The sequence below is a fragment of the Haematobia irritans genome, chromosome 2 (genome assembly GCF_050003625.1).
Source record: "Haematobia irritans isolate KBUSLIRL chromosome 2, ASM5000362v1, whole genome shotgun sequence".
Lineage (NCBI taxonomy): Eukaryota > Metazoa > Arthropoda > Insecta > Diptera > Muscidae > Haematobia > Haematobia irritans.
This window is the reverse complement of record NC_134398.1, coordinates 187,121,921-187,144,211: the sequence shown is the minus strand read 5'-3', so window position 1 is coordinate 187,144,211 and position 22,291 is coordinate 187,121,921. Positions and strand designations below refer to the sequence as shown.

At 30.5% G+C, this 22,291-nt stretch overlaps 3 protein-coding genes across 6 annotated transcripts in view; 2 read left to right on the top strand and 1 right to left on the bottom strand.

Annotated features, from left to right (window-relative positions):
- Positions 1-4,868: 4,868 nt before the first annotated feature.
- On the bottom strand, positions 4,869-8,251 carry LOC142226816 (uncharacterized). The gene is made up of 6 exons (XM_075297043.1): positions 8,076-8,251; positions 7,861-7,986; positions 7,701-7,798; positions 7,357-7,635; positions 6,452-7,293; positions 4,869-5,563 (listed from the first exon to the last, which is right to left on the bottom strand). Exons 1-6 carry the CDS (start codon positions 8,137-8,139, stop codon positions 5,374-5,376), a joined length of 1,599 nt encoding a protein of 532 aa, XP_075153158.1. The 5' UTR covers positions 8,140-8,251; the 3' UTR covers positions 4,869-5,373.
- A 3,490-nt stretch (positions 8,252-11,741) lies between these two features.
- grp (serine/threonine-protein kinase grp) overlaps positions 11,742-22,291 on the top strand; it is a 180,553-nt gene continuing 170,003 nt past the window's right edge. For both annotated transcript variants that reach the window (XM_075297040.1, XM_075297042.1), the window contains exon 1: positions 11,742-11,965. The gene's annotated coding sequence lies outside the window, so the exon portion shown is untranslated. The remainder of the gene's footprint in view (positions 11,966-22,291) is intronic.
- squ (squash) lies at positions 12,824-22,105 on the top strand. Of its 3 annotated transcripts, none has more exons than XM_075297037.1 (2): positions 12,824-13,335; positions 20,047-22,105. In XM_075297037.1, the coding sequence occupies exon 2, from the start codon at positions 20,145-20,147 to the stop codon at positions 21,753-21,755; it is 1,611 nt and encodes a 536-aa protein (XP_075153152.1). In that variant the 5' UTR covers positions 12,824-13,335; positions 20,047-20,144; the 3' UTR covers positions 21,756-22,105. The 3 variants fall into 3 exon arrangements, with proteins under 3 accessions (XP_075153152.1, XP_075153151.1, XP_075153154.1); XM_075297036.1 differs by having other exon boundaries at positions 12,826-13,335; positions 20,070-22,105; XM_075297039.1 differs by lacking the exon at positions 12,824-13,335 and adding an exon at positions 14,865-14,979 and having other exon boundaries at positions 20,070-22,105.

Below are 22,291 nucleotides of genomic sequence, written 5' to 3'. Positions count from 1 at the left end.
AAATTTCGTATCCCATGTTTTCTGTAAAATTTAAGTCGGGGGAGGTTAGTTTTGTTTGAACTTTCAAAAAAAAAAAAAACAAAATTGGGCAAAGGGTGGTCCCCCTCCCCGACCAAATATTGAAAAATAATGTAGCGTATTTTTGTCTACATGCCAACCCCAACATTCAATGAAAATTTCAAGCAAATCGCTTAATTTTGTTCCAAGTTTCAAAAAGTAGGGCAAGGGGGAGGTCCCCCTCCACATATGAAATCATCGGGTACCCCATATTAATTCCATAACCTCACCACATGTTCTCTGTAAATCTTAGATAATTTAGAGAATTTTAGTTTTTTCACTGTACTTTAAAAAAAGTCGAACAAAGGAGAGGCCCCCCTCCGCCACCAAATATCGAAATAAAAAGTAGCGGATCTTTCTCTAGATGCCAACCCCAATCTTCAATGAAAATTTCAAGCAAATCGGTCAACTTTGGTCCAATTTTCAAAAAGTCCGACGAAGGGGAGGTCCCCCTCCGCGACCAGGTGTCAAAAAATGAGGTACCCTATTTTCACCACATGAACGCCCCCTACGATCTCTGAAAGTTTCAAGTAAATCGGTTCAGCCGTTTCGGAGCCAACTCGGTACATACAAACAAACAAACAAATAAACAAACATAGATTGAATTTTATATATATAGATTTTAATAAAACTATATTTCTATAGAAAATTTTGTAAAAATTTTATTTCTATATAAAATTTTGTCAAAATTTTATTTCTATAGAAAATCAAAATTTTATTTCTGTAGAAAATGTTAACAAAATTTTATTTCACAATAGAACATTTTAATAAAACTATATTTCTATAGAAAATTTTAACAAAATTTTATTTCTATTGAAAATTTTAACAAAATTTTATTTCTATAGAAAATCAAAAATTTTATTTATGTAGAAAATTTTGTCAAAATTTTATTTGTATAGAAAATGTTGTCAAAATTTTATTTCTATAGAAAATTTTGTCAAAATTTTATTTCTATAGAAAATTTTGTCAAAATTTTATTTATATAAAAATTTTTTCTATAGAATTTTATTTCTATAAGAAATTGAAATTGAAAATTTTGTCAAAATTTTATTTCTATAGATAATTTTGTCAAAATTTTATTTCTATAGAAAATTTCGTCAAAATTTTATTTCTATAGATAATTTTGTCAAAATTTTATTTCTATATAAAATTTTGTCAAAATTTTATTACTATCGAAAATTTTGTCAACATTTTATTTCTATAGAAAATTTTGTCAAAATTTTATTTCTGTAAAATATTCACGTTAGTTATTTTCAATAAATTATATTTTAAATAATATTAGCGATTTTTAAAAGAGAATTGTGTCTTAAAGGTATCCTTACTTCAATCCTCCGCTTCTTTGGCTCGGAATCAATACCAAATTAGTGTAAAGAGAAAATCTTTAGAACCGGGCATGTTATTGCTATGTTTGCAATTTCTAAAATTGTTTAACTCTTAATACGCAGAAAAAATATCACCGACTATATCATACCCTTAATACCACAAAAGGTTACCTTGTGCTAAATTTGATTAAGATCAGTTAAATATAAGGCCGTTATGGCTAAATTTAGGAAAATTGGGCGATACATATATAGGGGAGCTTTATCTAAATCTGAGCCGATTTCGATGATTCGATACTATAGAAGATCACTTTGAGTAAGAGCGGTTAATAAACAAAGTTTTGAATGCCACATTTCGGAAAATCGGGAGCTACACACAAAAAATATTTTTTTGTCTTCAATCACGAGATTACTTGATCCAATTAATATTTAATTGAAATGTCTTCAATCAAAGAAATTATAGCATCAATCACCAAAGTTAATTAAAAAATTAATTGAATTAAAATTTTGAGAAAATTTTCTATAGAAATACAATTTTGAGAAAATTTTCTATAGAAATAAAATTTTGACAAATTTCCAAAATTTTCTATAGAAATAAAATTTTGACAAAATTTTCTATAGAAATAAAGTTTTGAGAAAATTTTTTATAGAAATAAAGTTTTGAGAAAATTTTCTATAGAAATAAAATTTTGACAAAATTTTCTATAGAAATAAAATTTTGACAAAATTTTCTATAGAAATAAAACTTTGACAAAATTTTCTATAGAAATACAATTTTGAGAAAATTTTCTATAGAAATAAAATTTTGACAAATTTTCTATAGAAATAAAATTTTGACAAATTTCCAAAATTTTCTATAGAAATAAAATTTTGACAAAATTTTCTATAGAAATAAAATTTTGACAAAATTTTCTATAGAAATAAAATTTTGAGAAAAATTTTTATAGAAATAAAGTTTTGAGAAAATTTTCTATAGAAATAAAATAAAAAAAAAAATTATGGAAATAAAATTTTGAAAAAATTTTCTATAGAAATAAAATTTTGACAAAATTTTCTATAGAAATAAAATTTTGACAAAATTTTCTATAGAAATAAAATTTTGACAAAATTTTCTATAGAAATAAAACTTTGACAAAATATTCTATAGAAATAAAATTTTGACAAAATTTTCTATCGAAATAAAATTTTGACAAAATTTTCTATAGAAATAAAATTTTGACAAAATTTTCTATAGAAATAAAATTTTGACAAAATTTTCTATAGAAATAAAATTTTGAAAAAATTTTCTATAGAAATAAAATTTTGAGAAAATTTTCTATTCATATACAATTTTGACAAAATTTTCTATAGAAATAAAATTTTGTCAAAATTTTCTATATAAATAAAATTTTGTCAAAATTTTCTGTAGAAATAAAATTTTGACAAAATTTTCTATAGAAATAAAATTTTGACAAAATTTTCTGTAGAAATAAAACTTTGACAAAATATTCTATAGAAATAAAATTTTGACAAAATTTTCGATAGAAATAAAATTTTGACAAAATTTTCTATAGAAATAAAATTTTGAGAAAAATTTTTATAGAAATAAAGTTTTGAGAAAATTTTCTACAGAAATAAAATTAAAAAAAAAAAATTATGGAAATAAAATTTTGAAAAAATTTTCTGTAGAAATAAAATTTTGACAAAATTTTCTATAGAAATAAAATTTTGACAAAATTTTCTATAGAAATAAAATTTTGACAAATTTTCTATAGAAATAAAATTTTGACAAATTTCCAAAATTTTCTATAGAAATAAAATTTTGACAAAATTTTCTATAGAAATAAAATTTTGACAAAATTTTCTATAGAAATAAAATTTTGAGAAAAATTTTTATAGAAATAAAGTTTTGAGAAAATTTTCTATAGAAATAAAATTAAAAAAAAAAATTATGGAAATAAAATTTTGAAAAAATTTTCTATAGAAATAAAATTTTGAGAAAATTTTCTATTGAAATGGAATTGTGACAACATTTTCTATAGAAATAAAACTTTGAATAAATTTTCTATAGATATAAAATTTTGACAACATTTTCTATAGAAATTTTGACAAAATTTTCTATAGAAATAAAATTTTTACAAAATTTTCTATAGAAATAAAATTTTGACAAAAAAATTTACAAAATTTTCTATAGAAATAAAATTTTTAGAAAATTTTCTACAGAAATAAAGTTTTGTCAAAATTTTGTAAGAAATAAAATTTTGAGAACATTTTCTATAGAAATAAAATTTTGACAAAAAAACTTGACAAAATTTTCTATAGAAATAAAATTTTGACAAAATTTTGGGAAATTTTTCTATAGAAATAAAATGTTGACAAAATTTTTTATAGAAATAAAATGTTGACAAAATTTTCTATAGAAATAAAACTTTGAGAATATTTTTTATAGAAATAAAATTTTGTCAAAATTTTCTATAGAAATAAAATTTTTTCAAAATTTTCTATAGAAATAAAATTTTGTCAAAATTTTCTATAGAAATAAAGTTTTGACAAAATTTTCTATAGAAATAAAATTTTGACAAAATTTTCTATAGAAATAAAATTTTGACAACATATTCTATAGAAGTAAAATTTTGACAACATTTTCTGTAGATATAAAACTTTGAGAAAATTTTCTATAGAAATAAAATTTTGACAAAATTTTCTATAGAAATAAAATTTTGAGAAAATTTTCTATAGAAATACAATTTTGACAAAATTTTCTATAGAAATAAAATTTTGAGAAAATTTTCTATAGAAATAAAATTTTGAGAAAATTTTCGATAGGAATAAAATTTTGAAAAATTGCACTTTTTTACAAATAAGAACTGCAAATGGAATTTTCGATTTTTCCATGGATTTTAGTATTTAAAACAATGAGAGAAAAAATATGAAAAAGAAAAACTTTTTAAACTGAAAATGGCAATAAAACTACACCCACCATTTTTTAGAAAAGACCAATATTCCTAGAAAACGTAATTTATTTTTGAACTGGAAATTCCTAATTGAAGCAAACAAGAAGAGCATACCAAAGAAATTATGACATCAATAAAAGTCATGCCAGATTACTACTACGACTGTCAACATTCAGAAAAAGACCAATTTTTTGGGATGTGGCAAAAATAAAAGAATTTTGCAAAATAGGAAAAACTCAAAAGGATTATGAATTGAAAAGACTTTTATGACATACATCTTTTTCAATTTTGCCTAAAACATCTAAAGTAGCTATCTGGGGTTATTAAGAAAACGACTACTACAGAAGGTTTAAGAGGTACTAATATACATTGTTGAATATTTTACATACTTACCTGACATCACTTGAGGGCTTACTGTTTGGAGTAATTTCTAGGCTATGATCGTAGCAAGGAATTAGGTGTTTTGGATAATTTAGGTAAAAATTTTCAGGAAAGGTTTAACTGCCTTTTTACTTATTTCATTCTGGGATTTGCTTGAGTAATAAATAAAATGGTTAGGTTAGGTTAGGCCATCTTCTATTCATAGCTGTTGAAACAGAAAATGAAACGTACTTACTAGCATATATTAATTGATACATATTATGGGCTAACATATTTTTTATAAAACAACATATCGTACCTCTATCATCAAACAAATACTTTTCAAAGGAAAAAAAATTGATGATTATGTGTTTGTAAAATTTCAAATGCTTCCTGAGAATACCAAGTTCATATTCGATGTTTAGGTTAGGTTAGGTTAGGTTAGGTTAAAGTGGCAGCCCAATTTAGTTTCAGGCTCACTTAGACTATTCAGTCCATTGTTTAAATCGTATTCTGTAATTGTTCATTATTACGCCAAATAGAAAATCCTGGCATGGAGTTTTTTGTACTGACATCCTATGTTTCTAATTTTCTAATAAATAATCGACATAAAATCATATATCTTTATATTTTCTTCATTAACTTTCTCATTACGCTCATTTATTATTCTATAAAATTGTACGTTGACTATCCGTATTCATATCCTACAATAATCCCTGCATCTCACTCATGAACTGTATGTAGGCATCATCTTTAGAGGCAGCATTATTCGATTCTGCAGGTCTTGCGGTTGACTCTTGAGTGAAGGGCTTCGTACGATTTGGTTTTCGTGAATCGTCTCGTTTCACTCGAAGCGTTGATGGTACAAAACGTGTGACATCGGCACTCAAATTTCTGTAATAAAAATTTGATAAATTAATGAAATTGAAATAAATTCTGTGAATATTTAGTATTAATTATAATATTTTAATATAATTTAATTTGTGTAACATCGGCTCTTAAAATTCTGTAATGAAAATTTGCAAGTTTGAAATTTGAAAACTTAATATAATTGAAATAAGTCCTGTGAATAGTAGATATTAGTAATAGTAATATTATTGTAAATTAATTTATTTTAATATAATTTAATTTGTTTTAACTAGTCTAAATTATATTAATTTTTATAAATTATTTTATTTTCAATTCCAAATATTTTAAATTGTTGATTTTTTCAATTTTTTTTTCGATTTAGGACGCATATTTTAGGAGATATGGCCCAAATAAGTTTTTCATATAAAAATTTTAATTTTTCGAGGATTTTCATAAATTACGATTTTTGGGGGTTGGTCATGAATTAACGTCCTTTTCGCTCTAGGACGAAAATTTAAGGAGTTATGGCCAAAAAAAGTTTTTCATATAAAAATTTGAATTTTTTAAGGATTTTCATAGGATTTTTGAATTTTTGGGGGTTTTCCCTAGTTAACGTCCTTTTCCCTCTGGGGCTCACTCATATTGAAGGAGATATGGCCTAAATAAGTTTTTCATATAAAAATTTGATTTTTTTGAGGATCTTCATAGGAATTTTGAAATTTTGAGGACACTAATAAAGAGTTTTCTCTTCTATATTTTCCATTTTTCATCCATAAAGGCGAAACCGCAAGAAAGACGTATGAAAATGTTAATGCATTGAGCTTTCCAAAATAGTTTCTCGATTAATAATCTTTAGCAATTTTCATTTCATCGAGTGATTTTCTATTGGCGTTTGTCTACCGAATTTATCCCACAATAAAAATATATACCCACCTAATTTGAGGTTTCGCTGTGATAGTTGTTACACCCTTACTGTCCTTATTCTGCAGTTGTTGTTGCATTTTGTGGTGTTGGGCCATTCGTGGTGGTAAGCCGGGAGGTGGTCCTGGTATACGAATTCCCATACGTGGCATACCACCCATTCCCGGGCGTGGTGGTGGACCAGGAGGCATACGAATTCCAAATCCATGCATAGCCGGCGGTCTGGGAGGTGGTCTAAACATCATAGGTGGTGGTCCATGCAATGATATGTGAGGTTGGGGAGGAGCTGGTATATTTGGTAAAGCAATAGCCACAGGCATAGGGACAGCTGCTGCTGAAACGGCAGCAGGTGTAGGTATAGCAGATGTATCTTCTGAGTTGGAGGTGGTGCGCTTTCTTTTTGCCGTATCACTGTCTTCATCATCATCTTCTTCATCGCTAAAACTACACTCTGATAAATCGGTTTTGTCCTCATCATCATCTTCATCGTCATCATCATCACCATCATGACCATCAGCATCCTTGTCATTTCTTTTGCCTTTAGCATCATCACCGGTCTTATCACTCTCTCCTCGACTAGCAGCCACCTTTTTCTTGTGAACATTTTCCATTTCTTTCATAAAATCGTCGATATTTTGACCTGATATAGCTAACATTCTTTGTTGCAGGGAATTAGGTTTGGGTACAGGTTTGGATGATTTCGATTTGGAAACATATTTCTTTAAGACCACTTCATTGTCTTCGGCATCTGTATCCAAATCAGACATATCAGCCAAATCGGGAGGAGGTCCAACGGGAACACCAATTATTTCTTTACGTTTGTGATCATCTGGTTTATCTATGGGTTTGCTTATCTACATGATAGAGTAAGAATGCTTTGATTTTTTTTGTGGGTAATGTAATGGTCCAATATTTACCTGATCATTGAGTTTTTTAAGAGCTCCTGGAGGAGCACCAGGAGCAAATGGTGGCAATGATAAAGCTGTTGGTGGTGGAGGTAAACGTTTGGGTCCAGGAAACGGAGGAGCTCCACCCGCAGCTGGGGTTTGTGTACTTGAGGGTAAGGGAATCTCATCAATTTGTACACTCTGGGCATGTTTGACACTTTCATAGTATTGCTGTTTCTTTAGACGTTTCTTTTCGTATTCAACCTCTTTTCGTTTCAATTCGGACCAATGTTCTGGATCATCATTATACTGCAAAGAAGGCAGATAAAGGATATAGTAATATGATGAACATCACCTTGGAACATTCTACTCACATAAAGCCGCATAACTCTTTCGAAAGTTTCCTTGAGCTTTTTACGTTTATCCCTCAAAACCTTTTCGTTAAGTGGTGATGGCTGCAACACATTATATTCTATGGAAGAAGTAGTAAAGGTCTATTAGTAAGCACACAATGTGGTGATGTATGATATATACCCATTTCATCAATTTTCTCCATTTCCTCTAATATTTGTCCGGGATCTTTATTTTTCAGCACAGCTGCTCTAACCATTTGTCTTTGTTTCTTATTCTTTTTTAATTCCTTTTTGCGAGCCTCCTTTCCTATAGTTCAATGTTGGAAAAAGTTCATCAGTGAAATTTGCAGGCGGCCTTTGGCCAAGGATGTATCAGTATCCATCTAATGTACTTACTTGCTTGGTCAGTGGGATTCATATATTTACCACTTTTAGTGGTATTAATGGAGCGTCGCCCCATCTTTGAGTAATTTTTGTGTTAAGATCTTGGATAGAATTGGTATATTTTCACCCAAAATCCAGGATTTGTTATTGCCGTTCCAATGTGTCAAATTTTGCTTAAACGATGACAATCTCACGATAATAATCGATTGTACAATGTTATCGATAACAATCATGTTAGAGGCTCCCTAGACATGCGAACATATCCAAGTGTATTAACATAACAATTAAAGGTCGGCATTGCTGTATATAGTTAGGTTAGGTTAGGTAGCAGCCCGATGCAAGGCGGGCATGCTAACCATTGCACCGCGGTGGCTCCCATGCTCCCATATATACCAATCAAAAGTCTACAACATGTTGTTATCGATTGTTTACAGTTTAAAGTCATTCTACCGAAAAGAAGTTTTCCTAGAAAGCAGTTTTCCTTTGCATTTCTTATGATAGCAAAATATAAACAATCGATAATAACACCTCTTGGAATTTTCCTTACTAAATATAGCAATGCCTTATGTTATGGGCAGCGGAAATTTCTTAGAGGTGCATACTGGGCTTAATTATCGCCAGACTAGAAAATAAGAAATGCACTGGAGTTTTTGCAACCGAAAATTTCGCAAGGCCTTGTTTACATTATTCTTCCCTACGAAATACATGCAACACTATGTTATCGCCATACAAACGAAAAGTCAAAACATCATCGACTGTTATAGGGAATAGGGAACCACCGTGGTGCAATGGTCGTGGGTTCGATTCCTGCTTCGACCGAACACCAAAAAGTTTTCTGCGGTGGATTATCCCACCTCAGTAATGCGCTTTATAGACTATCAGTTATTCCGGACGACAGTGCTCGTGTCGAACATATCCCATATATTGTGCACATATAAGTTAAGTCCGAAGGCATAATCGATACTGCTGCATGTTTATGGGATCGATAACACATTTACCGATTATTTAGTCATCGCTGACATGTCGTATCGATCCGACACACTGTAAGATTCTTTACAAACACCGACATTCCGTCCGGAATAACTGATAGTCTGTAAAGCGCATAATGCTGGTGACATTTCTGGGTGTTTCAAAGCTTCTCTAAGTGGGTTCACTGCAATGTGGAACGCCGTTCGGACTCTGCTATAAAAAGGAGGTCCCCTGTTATTGATCTTAACATAGAATCGGGCAGCACTCAGTGATATGAGAGAAGTTCACCACTGTGGTATCACAATGGACTGAATAGTCTAAGTGAGCCTGAAATATCGGGCTGCCACTATACCTAACCTATAGGGAATACACTGTAACACTGGGTTATCACTATAAGGTAAGTACTATGTTCGCTTTTCGCGTTGAAATTTTCGTGGTTACTTTATTAAAACAGTTCAATATAAAGCAGACAAATTAACTCAATTGATGCGTAGTTTCTTGTTCCTCTAGATTTCGGCAAGACTTTACAGGAATAAGTTTGTTTTCATTTATAATTTTGGTTATTTAAGGAAAAGTAATCGCGAAAATAAAGTGGTTTTCAACTCGAAAACCGAACATAGTACCTACCCATACAAACGAAAAACCGAAAATCATCGACCGTTATAGGGAATACGTTGTAACATTGTGTTATCGGCATACAGACGAAAAACCGAAAAACATCTACTGTTATAGGGAATACGTTGTAACCCTGGGTTATCGGCATGCAAACGAAAAACCGAAAATCACCGACTGTTATTGGGAATACGTTGTAACACTGTGTTATTGGAATACAAACGAAAAATTCAACAATTATCGACTGTCATAGAAGGCACATGGTAACACTGTGTTATTGGTATACAAACGAAAAATCCGAAAATTATCGACTGTTATAGGGAATACATTGTAACACTGTATTATAGGCATGCAAAGGTATCTTATTCTACTAATTACAAATGCATAGTTATTTTTGTTTGCGAATATGTTTCGTTAGGACGATGTTATCGATTGCTCACATTATCTGCGTTATCGCAGTAAGCTCGCGAAAATTATGTGAATACCACTGTTGATTTCATAGGGATATAGATTAATAAATTTATTATTTAAAAGGACATTTAACTACATGCCGATAATACAGTTGGGGCTTTGGGGGGGATTTGTCCATGAAGGTGGTAGAAATAATGGTTATATGTTTCCTATACCTTTATGGAGAAAATAAAGTAAGTCGATTACAACAGAATGAGGAAACTTTTGCTCGCATGATTAAAATTACATATTCGCAAGAGGTGCAAGCAACTACCTTACCGACACACTTCCGCCCTAGGTTAGGTTAGGTTATGTGGCAGCCCGATGTATCAGGCTCACTTAGACTATTCAGTCCATTGTGATACCACAGTGGTGAACTTCTCTCTTATCACTGAGTGCTGCCCGATTCCATGTTATGGTGTTTTCTTTTCTGAAAAAAGTGCTTTGCCTTCATTTTGTCTGTACAGAATGCGCATTTTTAAAATGTTACCAGAAACCTAAAAAAATGCTATCATTTCAGCGGGCAGAAAAGAATTCAAAGAAGGAAACAGGGCAATCGCAGCACTCTCGTTTGTTGGCAGTGCTGAAAATGCCCGTAATTTGCCTCTATGCGTGGCGCTATTTTCACAACAGAATTCGAAGCCTTTTCGCACTTTTGCCTGTTTTTTTAGAAAAGAACATTTTCCGGGCAAAATGCAAAAAAAGTGTGCATTTTTTACAAGAAAAGAAAACGCCATTAAGCTCAATGACAAGGGACCTCCTTTTTATAGCCGAGTCCGAACGGCGTTCCACATTCCAGTGAAACCACTTAGAGAAGCTTTGAAACCCTCAGAAATGTCACCAGCATTACTGAGGTGAGATAATCCACCGCTGAAAAATTTTTGGTGTTCGGTCGTAGCAGGAATGGAACCCACGACCTTGTGTATGCAAGGCGGGCATGCTAACCATTGCACCACGGTGACTCCCGCCCTAATCACACATTAAGAAATTGTTACTAATGAGAAATACGTAGCTATTTTTGCTAAAATTTCGTGCTCAAAATGATTAATATCTCCCAAAAGAAAACTGCCTTATCGGCTTGCAAAATAAATTTTCAAAGAAATTTTTACAATTTGTTACAAATATCAAAAGCTTCACTAGATTTTGCAAAATTTCTGCTTTTGAATGCGAAATTTTCGGACGTCTATGTTATCGATTGTTTACATTTTTTACCAGAGACACACGGCAAAACTGCTTTATTGGCATGCAACAGTAGTTTACGCAATAGCTACATAAATGCGTTATTCTCTTTTGAAAATTCCTGTTTCATGCCAATAATACAGTTTAGAGGTGCATACCGGTCTTTAAAACGGGTTTCAAACCGAAACTCAAAATATTTTAATGAAATCTTATCAAAACTTATATGAAAGAGTACCAACGGTTTAATTTAATAACACTACAAAAATTTAATTGTCGAAATCATTTGGATTTGCAGTGCCAAACACGAAAATAGGACTCCTCGATGGAGACAATAACATAATGTAACTGCGTTATCAGCTAGTAAACTTATTTCCACTATGGGTATTTTGTTTTATCGAAAATCGATTTATGTACAACTGTCAACAATCACAGTTGACACTACTGGCATGCAAAAGGGCTAAATAGGGATGAAAAACTACGTTAAATTGTACCACAACGAATATGTGCTAGTGTGGGGCTAGGTTAAAAAAGTTTAATTTTGTTTATTTAAATGTAAATTCAATAAAAAACAACAAAATACAATTCAATAAAGAACATTGGCAAAATAAAGACAATTATTTAAAGATATAAAGTGAGTAGTGAAACCAAACCATCTTCAAATGAAAGTGCTTCTACATTGGGCTTGCGAATTGGTAAGTGGTGAAAAGATTGTCAAATGTATCTCAGATTTATTTGCAATATCTTCAAGATGGGCATTTAATTTGTAATTTTATTTCCGTTCGGTTTTTATAAATATGTGATAGAAAAAAAATTGCTAACATTTCTTTGCGTATAATTTCATGAGTTTTTACCCCCTACTCTTTATTCCAATTTGCAAGAATTTGTGTGTGAAGTTTCTTTTTGTTTAATCTTTTTTGGCGCAATTTTCTCCAGAATTGTATGTACATGAAAGGGAAGACGTGCTAAACCAGTTGCATTTTACACATACGAGTGAGCGAGTGAGACCGATAATTCTTATTGTTGCCCCTTTTTCTGTTTTGTGCAACAATTTTGCCGGTTCAAGTTTTTTCTCGCCGCAATTCGTTTATAAAGGTGTGTACTATGTTCCTTTTTCGAGTTGAAAACCACTTTATTTTCGCGATTACTTTTCCTTAAATAATCAAAATTATAAATGAAAACAAACTTATTCCTGTAAAGTCTTGCCGAAATCTAGGGGAACAAGAAACTGTGCATAAATTGAGTTAATTTATCTGATTTATATTGAACTGTTTTAATAAAGTAACCGCGAAAATTTCAACGCGAAAAGCGAACATAGTACTTACCTTAATAAAGAAAAAAGAGTTTTTAATTTTATTTATAAAAAAATCAATTGGGGTTTAACAAAAATTTGCTATTTATCTTTTCATTTCGATTCTATTGAAAGATAACTATCTGTATCTACATGCATACAGGCTTTGAAGCGATTGGATGTGTGTGTATGTTTGTTCGTTCGTTTCGATGTTTGTCCGTAATGGGTGGCTCACACGTAATGTTGAGATCTTTGACAAAAAGCCTGGATAAAACTATGATCGAAATTGCATTGCAATTGCTTGCAAAAAATTTCACATACGAATTCAATTCAGAAAAGTGCTTGGTAAAATAAACGAATTGTATTAGACTTGGGGGGTTACATGCTCTTTTGTATTACTAGAATATACAACCATGTGTTATTTACAATTAACAGACACGCGAGCGCACACACACATGTACCATAATTTGCCACAACAAATTTACTTTGGTTTCTTTTGTTATTGAGTGCAGACAGTATTTTGTTTTGTGGACTTTTTAAAAAAATCAAGAAAGCATTGAAAATAAATTCATTTTGTGATTAAGTGGTGAAATACTTTACAATAATACCTGAAGCAATAGCAAATAATTGCCTATGTTGGAGCTATAAGTGAAAAAAGCAAAAGAAAACTCAAGCCCAGACTGCTGTTGATGAAGAAGAAGAGCATGCGTGTTCGGCAACTGGATATTATCAAAGCGATATTGTGATGAGCCTCGATTGAAAAGCAAGAACAACGTAAGAGAGATTTACTGTTATCTTTTTGAGAAAAAACCCTATGATAAAAACGAATTAATTTTTCTTTTCTAATTTTATAAGCATGGTGCTTGAAATCACCCTAAATTATGTTTTAATGATCTGTCAAAACTAAATCTAAACTTTGTGTTGTAGTTTTCGTATTTAAAGAAATTTTTCATTTAATTGCTGAATTTCATCATTTGATGTACATATGTACATAATGCCAAAAGAACTACCTAGAAGAACAAAGGTAAAACTTTCGAAGAATCAAAGAAATTGTGCTGGCTCAGCAAAATGAAAATACAACTTTTTTCCGATATGTAGAATAGGAAACATCGAAACTTCAGAGGTGTAGGGAAAATTGATAAAACAGAGCATTGACCTCAGAAGATCCAACTAAACATGGCATAAAGAACTACAATTATCTGCAATTGAATAATAATAAGAAAGTGCAAACGAGATCAAATTCGACTCCGGAATATCTTATACATAACAAAAGAAATAAAAATCGAAGTGTATTGAACATTAGTCTTGTGTCGTTTCGGAACGAACTAGTTCCAATGAACGGTTCACTAAAAGGAACGACCGTCACTAGTTCCATCTCTTTCGTTCTCATCGTTCCTTTTGTCATTTAGTTTAATTTTCAATTTGCGCTCCATCGTTCCGCGGATCGCAGTTTGATTTTTTTTACTTCTGTTTGAGCTATTTGCCAATTCATTCATTTTTGGCGCGTATGTTTTTAAATCATTGATTGATATGCTGCTATTTAATAGAATCATTAATTTCATCTCATGCTCTTCGAAAACGACAAAAAAAATCGTAATTTCTTGCAATGAATAATTTTGCACAGAGTGTAGTATTATTAAATGCAACAATCCATCCAAAGAGTTTGGCTTCCTGAGTTTAGTTACTTCCTTAAATTTTCCATTCCTTTCATTATTTTTTCTTACTATAAACTATTTGAAGTAATTTCACTAAATTTTCCATATTTTTGTATCGTTCAATTGACCACGAACTTCGTTACACAAAGTAAACAAACAATGTCATGTCTGCCTTTAGTAGATGACAGTGATGACAATTATAAAAATCCGGAACGAAAAGGAACGATGGAACGATTTGAAGGAACTAGTTCCTTTGTACAAAAGGAACGATGAGTCCGAATCACTACGGTGAACGATTTTGCCCAAGACTATTGAACATCTGGACTCACATGATCAAATGCGGTCAGAGATTGGCTTACTTTTATTGAAATCGTTGGGCAATCTGAATTATATAGCTATCTTATGAAAGGAAATACAACTCTGTTTTTTCCCTCCTATTTAAGTGCAAAAACAACAACAAAACTGTTGTAGAGCTTACTTCTCATATTGAAAGAGAGACAAATAATGCTTTCAAAATAATAAACGGTAAATATGCCGTTAGTTTTTCTGTTCTCTCTCATGTAATTCCAAACTTATATGTAAATTCATTGTTACTTCGGCAAGTATTCTGTCAAGGTTTTATTTTTCATTGGGCATAAAAGAAACTAAAAAGTCGTTGGCCCACGCCACTGTAATTTGTGATAAGCTCCTCGGTAGAAACAAGGTCCTCAAGTTGGAATGCGGACAAAGAAACTTTCTTAACTACTTATAAGGCAATTGGTCGGTCAGTGGTAAACTATACTATGCTAAACTAAAATGACACGCAGAGGTCAAAGATCAATACTAATTTCTCAAAGCTTGATAATTCTGCACACATTGGACTGAATAGTCTAAGTGAGCCTGAATCAAATCAGACTGCCACCTAACCTAACTTTGCTCAAACATGACCTATGAAGACACGTTATACCTGAATCGAAAGGCCAGAAGATCGACTTTTATATTAAAGGGAAATTTTTTCTAGACAAAGACTTTTCGAGATACAACCAAACATTTTACCTTGTTAGAATCAGCACACCAAGCTACTTAACCTACTGAAAGTCACGGATAAGCTAAACATATGTCTGTGGGACGTATCATAGTTTGTCATCAAGTGGACAAAATTTGTGGATTTTTGTTTTAAATGTTTGTACTAACACCGATTTTATATACAAAACCTTGTCATTTAAACGCATTTTTGGCTAAACTTTTATTTATTGTGTAACAAAAAAATCACATTTTCCGTACTCATTTTCATGAGGGAGAGCGAAAAACTAAAAAACGCATACGTCTCTCAGACGTAGATAAGCTGCCTAGGGTTAACCTAACTTCGCTAAAACTTGACCTATGAAGACACGTAATACCTCAATCGAAAGGTCAGAAGATAGACTTTTATGTTAAGGTCAGTACTATGTTCACTTTCCGCTCTAGATTTCGGCAAAACTTTGCAAGAATATGTTTGTTTTCATTTATAATTTGGAATATTTCAGGAAAAGCAATCGCGAAAATAAAGTGATTTTCAACTCGAAACCCGAACGCAGTACTCACCTTTAAAGAGAATATTTATTTTATTAGACAACGCCTAGATACTAGTAAACATTTTAACTTGTTAGAATCAGCACACCAAGCTACAAAAAACATTAATTTGAAACATCTTTATGGGTAGTCCATGATCCTCTCCGTACGCAGGGTTTGCCTGCCGCAAACTGTGACTTTTGCGACATACGTTTACGACGGTATAATACGTATGTCGCAAAAGTCGTAAACCTAGTGTAGAAAACCTAATTTTCAATTAAAGAAATTGTGAATATATTTTAATTTAATTTAGTTAAGCTCCCCGATAAAAGGTAAGCAGAAAATGCTTTATATTGTATATATTCAAAACTACTAGATTTACATCTCTCATTCACAACTTCAAACAACTTCTTGGTTTTCGTGGTCCATAATGTCCATCCAAGCTTTAGTTGCATCAACGAATGACTAGCTACAATTTTGAAAATTAATTAGTATGGAAATTGGCTCTAATAAGCCAAAAAGTGCAATGCACTTTTGCAAGACTTAAGTAGTTTTCCTTCCTTCTAGTTTCTGCAGTAATTTGTGAAAGGTTAACTATGAGCGAGTACAGACCGTCACGTTTACTGCACCATCGAGTAGTTCATAGTAATTTTGGCTTCTAGTTTCCAATTGAAATAACTCTATTCTCAAGTTTTTTAAACTCGTTAATAATTGTATGAACATTCCTGAGAATTGAAACTTCTTCGCATATATCATCATCTTGGATTTCATTCGCCGCCTAGTTGAAGGGTCTGATGTATTAGGAGTTTGCGACGTTTGCTACTTTTTCTACATTTACGACGTGTATGCGACATTTACAACTTTGCGGCAGTCGCAAACCTTAAAAAATTTGATACAGACCATCTCTGTCCGTACGTAGGCACAATTATGTTTTCAAGACAATATCTCCTGGACATTTCCGGGACAAAAAATTTACCTACATTATTTACATCAACGCGGGGCAACTACATCTTGGAGACCATGATTCTCCCTGTGCGTAGGTACAATTATATGTTGTCCAAGCAGTATCTCGTGGATTGTTATCGCAGTAGCCATCTACACACCATCTTTTAGATAGACAAAAGATGGCGAGATCCAGCGTTAAAAAAAGAGAGCAGATGTGGACGAGATTCATGAGGATACTGTAGTTGAAGCTGTGCGAAACTACAGGGTTAATCCTGTTCTCGGAGTCCGACCACTGCCCAAAGTATCTCAGGAAAGAGACCTGCCAACAGCAGAATGGGGTAGTTTTGGTCCGACAGAAAAAAGAACTTTGTCTTCATTTTTTCTGCGCATTTTTAAAATGTTGCCAGCAACCTAAAAGAAATCATTTCAGCGGGCAGAAAAGAATTCAAAGGAGGAAACATGGCAATCTCAGCACTATCGTTTGTCGGCAGTGCTGAAAATGCCCGCAATTTGCCTCTATGCGTTGCACTATTTTCACAACAGAATTTGAAGCCTTTTTGCACTTTTGCCTGTTTTTTTTTTTTTTAGAAAAGAGCCTGAAAATTAATTTTTCTGGCAAAATGCAAAAAAAGCGAATTATTAACAAGAACAGAAAACACCATATTATTAGGCAAGGGCGGCAGGCCCTAGTTCCTACCTATCAGTGATTTATAGAAGCGTAGCTGACGTGTCACCTTTTCGATTGACCGGCCAAACCTACCTGACTCACCACCAGATCACTCTGGACGCATCCAATATTCGCAGAGTTGATGCACAGAAATCGATAACATAAAACACATTTGCGACAACATGAAAGAAGAAAATGACAAAATTTTCAATAAAACAAAAAATGTTGACAAAATTTTCTATAGAAATAAAATCTTGACAAAATTTTCTATAGGAATGAAATTTTGAAAAAAAATTTCTATAGGAATGAAATTTTGACAAAATTTTCCGTAGAAATAAAATTTTGACAAAATTTTCCGTAGATATAAAAATTTTACAAAATTTCTATAGAAATGAAATTTTGACAACATTTTCTATAGAAATAAAATTTTAACAAAATTTTGCATAAAAATAAAAATGTTGAAATTTTCTGTAGAAATGAAATTCTGACATTTACAACAGAAATAAAATTTCGACAAAATTTTCTATAGAAATAAAATTTTGACAAAATTTTCTATAGAAACAAAATTTTGACAAAATTTTCTATAGAAATAAAATTTTGACAAAATTTTCTATAGAAATAAAATTTTGACAAAATTTTCTATAGAAATAAAATTTTGACAAAATTTTCTATAGAAATAAAATTTTGACAAAATTTTCTATAGAAATAAAATTTTGACAAAATTTTCTATAGGAATGAAATTTTGACCAAATTTTCTATAGGAATTAAATTTTGACAAAATTTTCTATAGAAATAAAATTTTGACAAAATTTTCTATAGAAATAAAATTTTGACAAAATGTGAACATTTAAGAGCAGCGGCAATAAAAGATGTGAACGCTCCACCGACAAGAGTGGCCAGCGAACAACTGTTTGCTTGCCGTATTTTTTCGTGTTAGCTTGGTCGCCCATTACTGTTGTGTCTCAAACGCTAGTCTATAACAACCACAGTTAGTAGAATTAAAAAAAGGTAATTTTTACTATTTGGTTGTTTGTTTTTGATGTTTCGATAGATTTTGCAAAATATTCCTCCCCAACTACTAAGAGGTACTTCCCTTTTCTATAGAAATTACATTTTGACAAAATTTTCTATAGAAATAAAATTTTGACAAAATTTTCCGTAGATATAAAAATTTGACAAAATTTTCTATAGAAATAAAATTTTGACATTTTCTATAGAAATAAAATTTTAACAAAATTTTGCATAAAAATAAAATTTTGAAATTTTCTGTAGAAATGAAATTCTGACAACATTTTCTATAGAAATAAAATTTTAACAAAATTTTGCATAAAAATAAATTTTTGAAATTTTCTGTAGAAATAAAATTTTGACAAAATTTTCTATAGAAATAAAATTTTGACAAAATTTTCTATAGAAATAAAATTTTGACAAAATTTTCTATAAAAATAAAATTTTGACAAAATTTTCTATAGAAATGAAATTTTGACAAAATGTTCTATAGGAATGAAATTTTGACAAAATTTTCCGTAGAAATAAAATTTTGACAAAATTTTCTATAGAAATAAAATTTTGACAAAATTTTCTATAAAAATAAAATTTTGACAAAATTTTCTATAGAAATAAAATTTTAACAAAATTTTTTATTTTTTATAGAAATAAAATTTTGACAAAATTTTCTATAAAAATGAAATTTTGACAATATTTTCTATAAAAATAAAATTTTGACAAAATTTTCTATAAAAATAAGAAATAAAATTTTGACATTTTCTATAGAAATAAAATTTTAACAAAATTTTGCATAAAAATAAAATTTTGAAATTTTCTGTAGAAATGAAATTCTGACAACATTTTCTATAGAAATAAAATTTTAACAAAATTTTGCATAAAAATAAATTTTTGAAATTTTCTGTAGAAATATAATTTTGACAAAATTTTCTATAGAAATAAAATTTTGACAAAATTTTCTATAGAAATAGAATTTTGACAAAATTTTCTATAAAAATAAAATTTTGACAAAATTTTCTATAGAAATAAAATTTTGACAAAATGTTCTATAGGAATGAAATTTTGACAAAATTTTCCGTAGAAATAAAATTTTGACAAAATTTTCTATAGAAATAAAATTTTGACAAAATTTTCTATAAAAATAAAATTTTAACAAAATTTTTTATTTTTTATAGAAATAAAATTTTGACAAAATTTTCTATAAAAATGAAATTTTGACAATATTTTCTATAAAAATAAAATTTTGACAAAATTTTCTATAAAAATGAAATTTTGACAATATTTTCTATAAAAATGATATTTTGACAAAATTTTCCATAGAAATAAAATTTTGACAAAATTTTCTATAGAAATAAAATTTTGACAAAATTTTCTATAGAAATAAAATTTTGACAAAATTTTCTATAGAAATGAAATTTTGACCAAATTTTCTGTAGGAATAAAATTTTGACAAAATTCTCTATAGAAATGAATTTTTGACAAAATTTCCTATAGAAATAAAATGTTCGCAAAATTTTCCATAGAAATAAAATTTTGAAATTTATTATGTAAAAAATATAATACGAATCAAATTAATGTTAATATAGGAAAATATTTAAAGCTCGCCTTTGATTGCAGCAAAGTTCATGATTAATTCGTTTTTATCATATGTAAAATTGGAAAGCAAAATTTGAACCACAACAGATTACAAATTCTATAATTTTCAGATAACTTCCCACCAAAAAAACAAAAATCAAGTATTCAAAAACTTAAAACTCTTTATCAAATAATTCTACCTCATAATGCCTTGGAAACCATCAAATGATTTTGAAGAGGAAATTATTAATTTGCAACCGGATCATGATTTTGTATTCGGAACATTGTCGGAACCTGAACCACAATCACATTTTCCACGTCCCCAAGACCACATAGAATATGCTTCAAAGAAAAAACGGCAAATTAAAGAAAATAGAGCTGTTTATGAAGCCACTGGAAACTTCAATAATCGCCTCCATTTGATAGAACAAGTGCAGCGTATATCGGGCACTAAACATCTTGGTCAACAACCTTCGTCGGAAGATTGGGATTGCAAAAAAGAATCTGAAAAAGAAATAGTTTCGATGATGAGACATTTCGGTGTTGGACCAAGCGTAGAAAAGCCATTGAATGGGGGAGCAACACTGGCATCATATCCTGTCAAAGATAGGGTAGAAGTTGTACAACATGGAAGAAAAAAAGTCCCACTTTTCTTTGACGATAATCTCTTTAAATTGAAGCCGCAAACGTCGTCCCAGTCTTCATCAGGAGGAGATAGTGAATCATTACAAGATACTAATTCCAGTTCCTATCATTCCATTTTAAATAATTCCAATTCATCCACCAATAGCTCCATGTCCTCGAATGATCTTAGTGCTGGCTATAAAAATGCTGAAGCAAATCGCCATGCAGTATTATGGAAGGCAGAACGTCTGCACCAGTATGGTAAACTACATGAAGAGGAGGAAGACGACGACGATGATAACGGTTATATAGAAAGTGAAGCCGATGTAACCCAGGATGAATATGGTTATACCCCGAACTCAACTCAAAGTAGTTATTTATATCAGTCATCATGTGATCAGGATAGTTTTAGATCAGCTTTGGATGACTATGAAGATTACAAAAGAACAATGCCCACTAATACAAAGAAAAATTATGCTGATCAATCAAGCAACCAAAATGCTCTCAATTATAGTGGCAGTACAAATGAATCCTATGCATCATTTATGGAGGATAATATTGCTTACAGTTCCGCCTATAATACAAATCGATATTTGAACACAAATGATCCCTACCCACCGCTAGCTGCCACTGCATGTCACTCTCAGATATCAGGGAATAATAAAAATAAATCAAATACTCCATATCGTTCACCACAAACACCAACATTGAATAATCAAAATACATCGAATGAATATTTTACTCCAAATCCTTTGGAACATATCAATTTTAATATGAATTGTAACAATTCATTTGATTCATACTTCTCCTCCTGCACAACAATGCCTACAGATACTGATCGAAAACCAAAGTCATCATTTTTGCAACGTTTTCTTAAACAAGACGGTGAAGAATCATTAAATGACACCCAGACGTCGCCATCATCGTCATCATTACCTGCAGCTACATTGCAACCAACGTATGCCAACATAGCTAAGCAAACTCTCAATAGCAACGAAGTACCTAAATCTAAATCTCTTGAACCACAAAAATTTGCAGAAATCAATTATCAAAGTGATATCTTTCCAACATTGAAATTAATACCGTCGCCAATGAAAAATCATAACAAATCGTCTAATCTAATACAACCATCCAATTTAAAATTTTATACTGCACGTGAAGTATATGAACGAAGACGTCATGCATTGTCATAATTTTAAGTAGTCCTTGAAAACCCAATTTTATTATCATATTTGAATTGTTTTAAAATAATTGTGAAACATGCGCAGTCATAAATTATGAAGATATAATATTTGTAGAAATGTTATCTCAATTAGATATAAACTAAACAAAATATTAGCTAACCAAATTGAAAATAATTTTTAAAATATTTATCTACAATTAAACCATTCTCTTCACTATGGGAAACTTTGAGCGGTGCTTCTAGTACTTCTTTAAGTTAACCTTAGTTTTCTAAATTTAAATCCCCCCCCTCCACTTAAAGGTGGGTACTAAGTTCGAGTTCAAATGCTAAAATTAAAAACAATAATGAAAAATGATGCAATTATTATTTTTTTCTCAAAATTGCATTTAAACTAGGATGGATATAATTCCAATATTTATTTCCAAAGCAACTGCTAAAACAGGTGGTTCCACTTCGAATCTTGAAATTATATATCACAGAAAAAATATCACCAAAATATTGCCACTTTAAGGTGAGTACTATGTTCGTATTTTTCACCAAAACACT

Bases quoted from the DNA above. Each gene is read 5' to 3' on its own strand.
- squ (XM_075297037.1), top strand. From the start codon at position 20,145: ATGCCTTGGAAACCATCAAATGATTTTGAAGAGGAAATTATTAATTTG.
- LOC142226816 (XM_075297043.1), bottom strand. From the start codon at position 8,139: ATGGGGCGACGCTCCATTAATACCACTAAAAGTGGTAAATATATGAAT. The intron at 7,987-8,075 runs GTAAGTACATTA...ATTGAACTATAG, and splicing joins GAATCCCACTGACCAAGCAA to GAAAGGAGGCTCGCAAAAAG. The intron at 5,564-6,451 runs GTGGGTATATAT...TTTTTATTACAG, and splicing joins ACAGCGAAACCTCAAATTAG to AAATTTGAGTGCCGATGTCA.